The 13,316-nt window shown below is 37.4% G+C and overlaps 1 protein-coding gene across 1 annotated transcript in view; it reads right to left on the minus strand.

Annotated features, from left to right (window-relative positions):
• The window catches only part of CCDC198 (coiled-coil domain containing 198), a 496,778-nt gene that overhangs the window by 479,638 nt on the left and 3,824 nt on the right, over positions 1-13,316 (minus strand). The window contains exon 2 of the mRNA XM_004279310.3: positions 12,489-12,571. Coding sequence (XP_004279358.1) covers positions 12,489-12,571 — 83 coding nt within the window. The remainder of the gene's footprint in view (positions 1-12,488; positions 12,572-13,316) is intronic.

The following is a 13,316-nucleotide window of genomic DNA, read 5'->3' on the forward strand; positions in this document are numbered from 1 at the left end:
AAAACCCCACATGCTGTGGTACAACTAAGCCCGTGCGCCACAACTACTGAGCCTGTGCTCTAGAGCCTTCAAGCCACAACTACTGAAGCCCACACACCTAGAACCCATGCTCCACAACAAGAGAAGCCATCACAATGAGAAGCCCATGCACTGCAACAAACAGTAGTGCCCACCCACCGCAACTAGAGAAAAGTCCACGTGCAGCAATGAAGACCCAATGCAGCCAGAAATAAATAACTTACGTAATTAAAAAAAAAACTGTTAAAAATACAAACACATGGAGGCTAAAAATATGCTACTAAATAACCAAGAGATGACTGAAGAAATCAAAGAGGAAATCAAAAAATACCTAGAAACAAATGACAATGAAAACATGACAACTCAAAACCTATGAGATTCAGCAAAAGCAGTTCTACGAGGGAAGTTTATAGCAATACAGTCCTACCTCTAGAAACAAGAATAATCTCAAATAAACAACCTAAACTTACAGTTAAAGCAATTAGAGAAGGAAAAAAAAAACCCCAAAATTAGCAGAAGGAAAGAAATCATAAAGATCAGATCAAAAATAAATGAAAAAGAAATGAAGGAAACAATAGCAAAGATCAATAAAACTAAAAGCTGGTTCTTGGAGAAGATATACAAAATTGATAAACCATTAGCAAGACTCATAAGGGAAAAAAGGGAGAAGACTCAAATCAACAGAATTAGAAATGAGAAAGAAGTAACAACTGACACTGCAGAAATAGAAAGGATCATGAGAGATTACTACAAGCAACTCTATGCCAATAAAATGGACAACCTGGAAGAAATGGACAAATTCTTAGAAAGGCACAACCTTCTGAGACTGAACCAGGAAGAAATAGAAAATATAAGCACACAAATCACAAGCACTGAAATTGAAACTGTGATTAAAAATCTTCCAACAAACAAAAGTCCAGGACAAGATGGCTTCACAGTCGATTTTTATCAAACATTTAGAGAAGAGCTAACACATATCCTCTCAAACTCTTCCAAAATGTAGCAGAGGGAGGAACACTCCCAAACTCATTCTACGAGGCCACCATCACCCTGATACCAAAATCAAACAAATGTGTCGCAAAAAAAAGAAAACTATAGGCCAATATCACTGATGAACATAGATGCAAAAATCCTCAACAAAATACTAGCAAACAGAATCCAACAGCACGTTAAAAGGATCATACACCATGATCAAGTGGAGTTTATCCCAGAAATGCAAGGATTCTTCAATATACAGAAGTTAATCAATGTGATACACCAGAGTAACAAATTCAATGAGAAAAAACCCTATGAATGATTGTCTCAATAGATGCAGAAAAAGCTTTTGACAAAATTCAACACCCATTTACGATAAAAACCCTCCAGAAAGTAGGCATAGAGCGAACCTACCTCAACATTATAAAGGCCATATATGACAAACCCACAGCCAACATCGTCCTCAATGGTGAAAAACGGAAACCATTTCCACTAAGATCAGGAAGAAGACAAGGTTGTCCACTCTCACCACTATTATTCAACACAGTTTTGGAAGTTTTAGCCACAGCAATCAGAGAAGAAAAAGAAATAAAAGGAATCCAAATCAGAAAAGAATAAGTAAGGCTGTCACTGTTTGCAGATGACATGATACTATACATAGAGAATCCTAAAGATGTTACCAGAAAACTACTAGAGCTAATCAATGAATTTGGTAAAGTTGCAGGATACAAAATTAATGCACAGAAATCTCTTGTATTCCTATACACTAATGATAAAAAATCTGAAAGAGAAATTAAGGAAACACTCCCATTTACCATTGCAACAAAAAGAATAAAATACCTAGGAATAAAGCTACCTAAGGAGACAAAAGACCTGTATGCAGAAAATTATAAGACACTGATGAAAGAAATTAAAGATGATATTAAACAAATGGAGAGATATGCCATGTTCTTGGATTGGAAGAATCAACATTGTGAAAATGACTCTATTACCCAAAGCAATCTACAGATTCAATGCAATCCCTTTCAAACTACCACTGGCATTTTTCACAGAACTAGAAAAAAAATTTTAAAATTTGTATGGAAACACAAAAGACCCTGAATAGCCAAAGCAATCTTGAGAAAGATAAACAGAGCTGGAGGAATCAGGCTTCCTGACTTCAGACTATATTACAAAGCTACAGTAATCAAGACAGTATGGTACTGGCACAAAAGCAGAAATATAGATCAATGGAACAGGATAGAAAGCCCAGAGATAAACCCACGCACATATGGTCATCTTATCTTTGATAAAGGAAGCAAGGATATACAATGGGGAAAAGACAGCCCCTTCAATAAGTGGTGCAGGGAAAACTGGACAGCTACATGTAAAAGAATGAGATTAGAACATTCCCTAACACCATACATAAAAATAAACTCAAAATGGATTTAAGACCTAAATGTAAGGCCAGACACTATAAAACTCTCAGAGGAAAACATAGATAGAACACCCTATGACATAAATCACAGCAAGATCCTTTTTGACCCACCTCCTAGAGAAATGGAAATAAAAACAAAAATAAACAAATGGGACCTAATGAAATTTCAAAGCTTTTGCACAGCAAAGGAAACCATAAACAAGACCAAAAGACAACCCTCAGAATGGGAGAAAATATTTGCAAATGAAGCAGTGGACAAAGGGTTAATCTCCAAAATATACAAGCAGCTCATGGAGCTCAATATCAAAAACACAAGTAACCCAATCCAAAAATGGGCAGAAGACCTAAACAGACATTTCTCTAAAGAAAATATACAGATTGCCAACAAACGCATGAAAGGATGCTCAACGTGACTAATCATTAGGGAAATGTAAATCAAAGCTACAATGAGGTATCACCTCACACCAGTCAGAATGGCCAGCATCAAAAAATCTACAAACAATAAATGTTGGAGAGGATGTGAAGGAAGGGGAACCCTCTTGCACTGTTGGTGGGAATGTAAATTGATACAGACACTATGGAGAACAGTATTGAGGTTCCTTAAAAAACTACAAATAGAACTACCATATGACCCAGCAATCCCACTACTGGGCATATACCCTGAGAAAACCATAATTCAAAAAGAGTCATGTACCAAAATGTTCATTGCAGCTCTATTTACAATAGCCAGGACATGGAAGCAACCTCAGTGTCCATCAACAGATGAATGGATAAAGAAGATGTGGCACATATATACAATGGAATATTACTCAGCCATAAGAAGTAACGAAACTGATTTATTTGTAGTGAGTTGGATGGACCTAGAGACTGTCATACAGGGTGAATTAAGTCAGAAAGAGAAAAACAAATACCGTATGCTAACACATATATACGGAATCTAAAAAAAAAAAAAAAAGAATATGGTCAGAAGTACCTAGGGGCAAGACGGGAATAAAGATGCAGACCTACTAGAGAATGGACTGGAGGATACAGGGGGTGAGAATAGTAAGTTGGGGCAAAGTGAGAGAGTGGCATGGACATATATACACTACCAAACGTAAAATAGATAGCTAGTGGGAAGCAGCCACATAGCACAGGGAGATTAGCTCGGTGCTTTGTGACCACCTAGAGGGGTGGGATAGGGAGAGTGGGAAGGAGGGAGGTGCGAGAGGGAAGAGATATGTGGACATATATATATGTATAACTGATTCACTTTGTTATAAAGCAGAAACTAACACACCATTGTAAAGCAATTATACTCCAATAAAGATGTTAAAACATATATACACATGTATGTATTTATATGTATTATATATCTTTATATGTATTATAAATATTTATATATATTTACATGTATATATTTGATTAATACAATTTATTTTTTAGAGAGATTTAGGTTCACAGCAGAATTGAGCAGAAAGTACAGAGTTCTCATACCCCCATCTCCGTACACGCACAACCTCCCTACTATCAACATCCCTCACTAGAGCGCTACATTTGTTACAATCATTGAGCCTACATTGATACATCATTATTGCTCAAAGTCCATAGTTTACATTAAGGCTTACTCTTGATGTTATACATTCTCTGGGTTTGGACAAATGTATAATGACATATACCCACCATTGTAGCATCATATAGACAGTTTCACTGTCCCCCAAACCCTCTGTGCTCTGCCTACTCATTTTTCTCTCTCCACAAACCCCTGGCAACCACTAATATTTTTACTGTCTACACAGTTTTACGTTTTCCAGAATGTCATCAAGTTGGAATCATATACTATGTAGTCTTTTCAGATTGGTTTCTTTCACTTAGCAATATGCATTTGTGTTTCCTCCATGTGTTTTCATGGCTTGATAGCTCAATTCTTTTTATTGCTGAGTAATATTCCATTGTCTGGATATGCCACAGTTTATTTATCCACTCACCTACTAAAGGACATATTGGTTGCTTCCAAGTTTTGGCATTATGAATAAAGCTGCTATAAACATTTGTGTGTAGATTTTTGTGTGGATATGAGTTTTCAGTTCATTTGGGTAGATAACCAAGAAAAGTGATTGCTAGATTGTCTGGTAAGAATATGTGTAGTTTTGTAAGAGACTGCCAAACTGTCTTCTAAAGTGCCTGTACTACTTTACGTTCCTACCAGCAATGTATGAGAGTTTCTGATGTTCCACATCCGTGTCAGCATTTGGTGTTGTCAGTGCTCTGGACTTTGGCCATTCTAATAGGTGTGTAGTAGTATTTCATTGTTGTTTTAATTGCAATTCCCTAATGACATATGATGTTGAATATCTTTTCATATGATTACTTGCCATCTGTATGTCTTCTTCTCTTTGTATTCTCTTGACATTGTCTATTACAGAACAGAAGTTCTTAATTTTAATGAAGTCGAGCTTATCAGTTGTTTCTTTGGAATATGTATTTTTCAAAACTCTCCAGAGGATTCTGAAGATTTCCTAGGGTGGTGTCCACTGGCCTCCAGACTCCCTCCACTCAGTAAAGGAGCTACATCAAGATAGACCAGGGAGGATTTGTTTGTGGAGCATTATTGAAAAATTGAGTCTGAAGAAGCCTGCTATTTAAATATTTTCAGCTATTTAAAATAGTCTATCCATAAGTTCTAGAGCCAGCTTTTTCTTTGAAAGTATGAATATATATGATTCTATTCTCAGCCTCATTTTCAGTTCTGATAATGGTTAAGTAGTAAGTATCTTTAAGTACTCTCTCCAGGCAATGACTTTCTTTCTGGCCTTTGATAAGAACCTAAAGAATGCCGTTCCTCCACAAACGGCACTAGATGGCAGTAGCTAACATTGCAAATAGGATCCCCTGGTTAAATCGTCTGCACTTGCCTTGAGAAGCACTGCAGAAAAAAGTGTTGGAAAATTGGCATCTCCAAACAAACCAGTCAAATGAAATTGCCTCAGAATTCTGGGTTCATATCAGTGTTTCTTTTCCCTGCCTGGGAAGCAAGATGCCTCACTTCATCATCTTCGGAGAGAATACAATGGGAGGAATTACTGGAGAATTGGTAGAAGGATGCCTGTTTTTATTTCATGATATAAAAAATGATTATTTGTCTAAAGATTTCTGGATTATTTGGCTTCTCAAAGAAAACAAATGGTCAGGATAATCAGTTGGCGTGTCAGCTAGGAGATTCAGGAAAGGAGATTAAATCAAGCGTAAGGCACAGAGCCTGGTGACAACCACTAACCTGAGATGGTTGGTTATGTTTACTAACAGGAAGAGAAAGGTGGGTAGGAGCAATTCGAAGAACTGTAAAGTTTGTTTGGTATCATGACTTAAGAATGTGTCTTTTAAGTTTCTGGGAAGAAGGTAAAGGTGTCTAAGACAGATTGGAGCAAGAAACTATAAGGCCAAGGCATTGCAGTGAGTTCACATTTCAGTAACATTCTTTGATTCAAATAACCAGCAACGAAAAATAAAACATAAACCAAATAAGATGTGGTCAGGCTTTAATACAAGAAAAATATCTCTCTGGATCAGAAAATGGAACAGAAAACTTGGGGGAAGCTGATTCATAAGGCATTTAGGGCTCCTGATGGCTGTGAGTTATTACTGTAGGCTAAAGGAGACCTCAAAAATGCTCCATATAAGAAGGGAAAGTAGAGCCAGGCTCACAGGGGTCTGAGTTTAAACTCGGGGGCTGAGTTGTTCTCACCTCTTTCCCCAGTCCAAGAGCTGCATCAAAACGTAAGCCGGAAGATTTGTTTTACAGGCATTATCAAAAAGTTGAATAAGAAGCTAAGACTTTATACTTTATAACAATAAACTTAAAAGCTTAGGTAAATGGATAATTTTCTGGGAAATATAAGTTAACATAATTGCATCGGGAAGAAATAAGATACCTATAAGATATCTAAATCAACTAAGAACCATTCTTTTACTAATTAAGTAAGCAGGAAAATTTCTCTTTCCCCAAAATTCCAGGTAGTCAAAGATGGTTTCACAGCCCTGTTTTATTAGATTTTTAAGGAACAGATAAGAACTATGCTAAATCAAATGTTTTAGAGAACAGAAAAAATGGAAAGGTAATCAACTCCTCTTATAAAACTAGTATGACCTCAAGAAAAAAAACTGGAAAAAGACAGCATAGGGAAATTATAGAACAACTCCACTTATGAAAATATCAGTAGGTACAAAAATCCTAAGCATATAAAATTCAGCAGTGTATTTATATATGTATCTCATGACCCAGTAGGATTTATATAAGGAATGCAAGCATGGTTCACATCATAAAATCTATTAGTGTGATATATTAGGTCAACCGGTTAAAAAGAAAATCCATAAGATTATTTTAATAGATTATTTACTAGATGGAGGGAAAACATCAATAAAATTTAACACTCAGTCCTGGGAAAAACTCTTAGCCTACCAGGAATAAGAGAAATGAGAGAAATGCCCATAATTTAGTAAACAGCATTGTGATAGGTATCTTCCATTTGTTTCTCCAGATCCACTTATCGCATTTCTCTACCCTGTTCTCTGCCTATAACGAGTAAGCAGTTTCTCCTGCCTTCTGGCTTCCTATTGGGTTCAACTGCTAAAGAATCCTCGTAGGAAATCTGAGAGGAGAAAGAGAATGAGGTCAGGATATTTCTTCTTCTATCTCCTCCCTGCAAGGCATGTTGGGTTGGCTGTGTCCCACTGTTCCTCTCAGAGCAGCTCCCTCTACCTCACTCTTCCCTTGCAGGTTCTAGAAGTCCCTTGGCCTAGATATAGCTACTTCTTACTGCTGCTAGTGGTTATTGCTATACCCACTCTGGTTCCCTCCATCCAAACCTCGGTACAATTACCTGTAAAGAAAACTTCCCTGAATTGTCCTAATTCGAATGTACCATCTGTTTCCTTTTGGGACTCTGACGAGCATCTATCAAAATCCTATTGCGAATGTATTTCGCTTTAGAACCAGTCCCGTTAATGTCACAGATAAGGCAAGGATGTCCATTATTACTGCTTGTGTTCAAAATTGCAAGGGAAGTTTTAGTCAATGCAAAAGTCAAGAAAACCAGTACAAGGAACAATTGGGAAGAAAGAGAAGAAATTATTTCTGTTTATAGAAGATATTGTCTACATAGAAAGTCAGGAAGAATCTATAGACAATTAGAATTACCAAGGTATTTCAATCAAGTTGTGGAAAACAAAATTTAATACACAAAAATTATTAGCTTTCTTTTTTTTCTTTTTGGCTGTGTTGGGTCTTTGTTGCTGTGCGCAGGCTTTCTCCAGTTGCGGCGAGTGGGGGCTACTCTTCGTTGAGGTGTGCAGGCTTCTCATTGTGGTGGCTTCTTTTGTTGTGAAGCACAGGCTCTAGGCACATGGGCTTCAGTAGTTGTGACACGTGGGTTCAGTAGTTATGGCTCGCAGGCTCTAGAGCGCAGGCTCAGTAGTTGTGGCACACAGGCTTAGTTGCTCCGCGGCACGTGAGATCTTCCCAGACCAGGGATCGAACCCGTGTCCCCTGCACTGGCAGGCGATTCTTAACCACAGTGCCACCAGGGAAGTCCCCACAAAAATTATTAGCTTTCTTATTCACCAATAATGATCATTTAGAAAATTAAATAGGAAAAATACTTCATTCATTGTAGGATGTAAAAACCAAATGAGATATTTTGATGGCCAGTTGTATGTGTCAACTTGGCTAGGCTACAGTGTCCAGTTATTCAAGCACTAACCTAGGTGTTGCTGTGAAATTCTTTTGTAGATGTGATTAAAGCCAATAATCAATTGACTTTAAGGGAGATTATTTTAGATAATCTGGGTGGGCATGATTCAATCAATTGAAAGGCCTTAAGAGCAAAGCTGAGGTTTTCCAGAAGAAGAGGAAATTCTTCTTGTGGACAGCAGCTTCACCTCATGCCCTACAGTTCCAGTCTGCCCTTCCTGACGGCCTGTCCTATGATTTCAAACTTGCCTTGCCAGTGCACCTCCACTGTCATGTAACCAATTCCTTGCAATGTCTCTTAATATATGTCTCCTTCTATAGGTTCTGTTTCTCTGGTTGAACCCTGACTGATATAGGTATCAAGGAACAAACCTAAAAATATACCACACAAGGCCCCTGTGGAGAAATTATGAAACATTATTGAAAGATCTAAAAGAAAATGTGGCTAAATGGAGATTTACATCATGTTCATGGTTTAAAAGACTCAGTATTGTAAACTTGGTTAATTTTCCCCAAATTAATCTATGAATGCATTCTAATCAGAATACTGACAAGGTTTTTTTGTGGAACTTGACAAGAAGATCCAAACTTTACATGGAAGAGCAAAGGACTGTAAATAGCAAAGACAATTTTGAAGAAGCATAAGGTGAAGGGACTTGTCAAACTAGATATTAAGACTTAGCTTAAAGGTACGTAATTAGGACAGGATGGAATTCCTGTGGATACACAAGTAGGCCAGTGAAACAGAAGAGAGAGCTCAGAAGCAGACTCATTAAGATCTGGATAATGGATACGTGACAGAAGTAACATTTCAAATCAGTGGTCACAATGGATGATTCCATAAACAGTTCTGGGGCAATAAAATAATCAAATGGAAAAAACGTAAAATTAGCTTCCAATTTCACACCTGCATACAAATGAACTTAAGATGGATGAGGACCTAAACGTGAAAAGTTAAAGATTACAAATTTTAGAAATAAATAAGGATATCTTTATGAACTTAGGGAATTAAAAATTTTCCTTGACAAAATATGAGATACAAAACATAAAGATTAAGATTGAGAAATCTGACAACATTAAAGTCTTTGTGTACACACACACACATACACACAACAAAATGAAAAGGCAAACCATAGATTGAAGATACTTGCAACACATATAACTAACAAAGGACTACATCTAAAATATATAAAGAACTGTCACAGATCATAAAGAAAGAGATCATAGAAAATGGGCAAAGGATTAGAATAAGTAAGGAAAGAGAATAAGTTTGTGACAAATTGTCTAATACCTCAAAGAGTATAATGAAATCATTCAGGTCTGAATCACTCTCCTCATCCCTCACCAGCCGTCTTTATGCTCATCTTTCTCTTCTCTCCATTCATTCTTTCAACACTGATTAACACATACTTAGTGATCACCCTTTATGTGCCAGCTACTGTTCTAGACACTTGGATATTAGTGAAGATGACAGAAAAAAATCCCTGCACCTGTGAAGATTATATTCTAGCATTGAGGTGGAGTGTGCAGGTAGTAAAAAAAAAAGAAAAACACACAATGAACTTAACACATAAGCAAATTGCTTGGTGTGTTAGATGGAAATAAGCGCCCCAGAGAAAAGACAGTGAAGGGTCTAGGGGATCAGGAGTGCCAGAGTAAGGGCTACAGTTGTCAATAGGCTGTCGTATAAGCCTTATAGGGAAAGTGAGCTTTAAGAAAATCTTTGGAGATGAGGGAGTCATCCAAGGAGATCACCTGAGGAAACTCTATACGTGGGGTGCGGTGGGAGTGGGGGACCATCTCCACCTTAGGCTGGACCCGAGATGGTTGGATGAGAAGGTGAATCACCCAGAAGGGACGGTGATGGTCAACTCTTCAACATGGGGCGGGTACATTTGATTCAGAGTTCCCTGGCAGAGCTTCTCAGATCTTAGCCGCTCCGAGTTGGAGAACTTTAGTTCAGGACCTGCTGTTTACTTGAGGAGTAGATGTTCAGGAAGTGGAGTATGCCAAATATGAAACTCAAATTATTTAGGATGCAATTAGATTTGGTTTAATAATTAAAAATACTTTTAGAATTTTCTTTGTCAAAGGTTAGGCTATTAATTAGCATGTCACGGGAACCCAGAGGTTATTATTCTCTCAAAAACCCATTTTTGGTAGAAAATGTGCTGAGCCTCATTTGTGAAGATAATTATAGTTTATATCTTTGGGAGTATCTGCCAAGTTCACAGTGATTTCACTCTTCTCTGGGAGCTGCCTCTAGAATCTATAGGGAGTGGCAGTTGGTGGGGAGTGGCATTTGGTGGCGGTGGGGAGGGCTCCCCTGCCCACATTTCTACTGCATGAGCATATTCTCTGGTCATAGCTCATTGGAACAGAGCTAGAATCATGAGCTAAACTGAGCCAATAGCATCTTTTCTCCCAGGAATTTTGAATCAGACCCAAGAGGGCCAGACTAGTCGGTTTGGCTGGAATTATAAGATGCAAATTCAAGGTGGCCATATTTCACCAAGCGGTCTTGAGGACTAGAGAAAGTCGACCTGCAAGAAGAGATTAAAGCAAATGCACAGAGAGAGTTCTTCTGCCTTTCAGGTTCCAGGACATACCTCTTCCCTGAAGTCTAGATGCCTCCCAGCTTTTGAGTTCCTTAAAACACTCCTATATCCTTATAATTTATCGCATTGGTTGCTTTGGCTAGTCCATTTGACTTCTAATACAGTTATGTTACAGGTCTGAAATAGCAGGGAGCTCACTTTGATTTTTTTTTCCCACCAGGGATAATGGGTCTCATTCATTCATCTGTTCATTCATTCCTTCATTCATAAACTTTCGAGGGATACATATTAAGTGTTAGTGACTAAATACGTAACACTGGATGAGATGTTGTTTTTATGCTCAAATAATTCATCTTGATTCTTCATTTTTAAGGTGGTTGCCTGGGATGTGGGGAATGCAGTCTTTGACTCTGAAATACCAAATTTCTCTTTTTGAGTCTGATGGACTTGAGAGAATCAAAGCCTGACTCTAGCTTATTTAGGGTTGATAGATATAAAAAAGTACTTTGTGAACTATAGGTTGGTACACAAATATTTTTCACTAGTTATAGTGATGTCTTCTATTTGAGTTATTCGGCTTAGAGTCTCCACGGGAATATATATTAAATGAGCTCCTTTGAAAGGATACCTTTGATTTAGGAATAAAACGTAGGTTTTTAAAATTGCCACTTTAGCTAGAGATATGCTCAAAAATTTAAAAATTAGATATCAATTTGATAGAATTACACTTTATTTTCCAGTAACTAAGCAATATTTTGAGGTTTCTAATATTTTGGGAAAAGATACTTTTTCTGTGTGACCAAAAGATATAATCACTTCAAATAATGATTGTGAGCTTCTGGAGAAGACAGGTAAATAAAAACTAACGTTAAAAGAAATAATCCCCAACAAAGGAGCTCAAATACCCCTGGGATTAGTCCGGACACCTGGGTGAGTTGTGTAGCAGGTGGGGTTTAGTTCCAATTCCCTTTTCCAAATGTCAGTGGTAGATCCTGCTCACAAGAGAGCCCCAGACCTTCCTTTTAGCTGATGCTCAGTTTTAAGGACCCACTCAGATCTCTTTCCCCTTCTAGGATGAGAGTTCTTAAAATTTATAGTTCTCTACAGGGAATTCATTAAATATTTATTAAGGTGACTGTATTTTACCTTAAAGCTCTTGCTTTGCTGCCTTGAAATCCAATGTCCTCAATTTAGACAACCAGTTAACATTTAGAACAATGAAAAGTTAGGGATAGAAGGGTTGTTGAGATCATCTATGCCGATGGTTAAGAGCACAGGCTTTGGAGGCCTGGTTGATATGTGGCCCCTGTTGTCCTTGGGCAAGTCACTTAATCTCTGAAGCACATGTATGAAACAAAGATAATACTTCCTTTCTCATAGAGGGGTATGAGGATTAAATGAATGATGTAGATCATTGTTGCTTAGAGTGTATCAGACTTGTAATAGGTGGTAATTGAATAGTAGTAGTGGTTGTTACTGTTGTTATTTATTACAGTGATTTCCTTACAGTCATCCAACTAATAAGTGCAAGATTCAGGTCCTCTGTGCCCCATTATGTTTATGTCTTTAGTACTATACTTCTTTCTTTTGGTGGTGGTCTTAAAAGTGAAATCATTACAAAAGGAAATCCTAAAGAAATATGGCTTTTGCGTTGACAACATTCTCTTTAACAACACTGTCATTCTCATTCGCTTAGTCATTGTCAATATCCCTCTTCTATGATTATAGTTAAAAAGGAATGTTACCATTAAATCCAAGAAATTCCTTATGAAGCCTTTTAAATGCGTCTTACTTGAAGTCTTCGGGGTGGATGCCTTTTAATAATACTTGTTTCTCCCTGTTCCAGTGGGATGTCAAAATACATGGCCCTCGGTCCTTGAAGGGTTGGAGAGAAACAAAAACAAACTATTAAAAGCAATTACTATTAAATTAGACTGGTCATTAGTTATTAGACTTTGTTAACACAATTTTGTATCTTCAGTTCTATATGTCTAACCGATAGGTTGAATGTGGAAATGAAACACATAAAGCAGGGGCCCTACATAACTGCAAATGATAAAATATTAGCCTAGATACAGGACTTAATTTCTGCTTTCATCATTTCCTCCCCAGACTAATATTTAGAAGAAGAGCTGCACAATTAACAACGTATTGAGTGCAAGTGTTATTCAGACATAGAATTTAGCTTGGAAAATAGAAACTTATTGATTTGTTTTAATTTCATGAAATCTCCCTCAAATAGGAAATCCGAAAACATATAGCTGTAAGAAATGAAAATAAGTTCTCTTTTCAGATAAAATATATAAATAGGTGGATAGGTATTAGACAGAGAGATGATAAAGAAATGGAGCTTGAGTGTGTAAGAGGAGTATGCAACGTTTAGCATTGAATGTTCCCAATTAAATAGTCCCCCCATCTAGGGAAATGAATTCCCACAAGTTGCTACTATAATACAACATATCAGTATTCTTTCCTGATAAAATAACCCAGGGCTACACAGTTAAGCCTCATTAGGAAACAGAGAAGCTCAAGAGATCCATATAGATTTCATTTTTCAGTTTGATTATCCTGGGCCCTTGGGACTACTACCGTGACCAATGCTACATGAATGACATTCTTG

The sequence above is a fragment of the Orcinus orca genome, chromosome 2 (genome assembly GCF_937001465.1).
Source record: "Orcinus orca chromosome 2, mOrcOrc1.1, whole genome shotgun sequence".
Lineage (NCBI taxonomy): Eukaryota > Metazoa > Chordata > Mammalia > Artiodactyla > Delphinidae > Orcinus > Orcinus orca.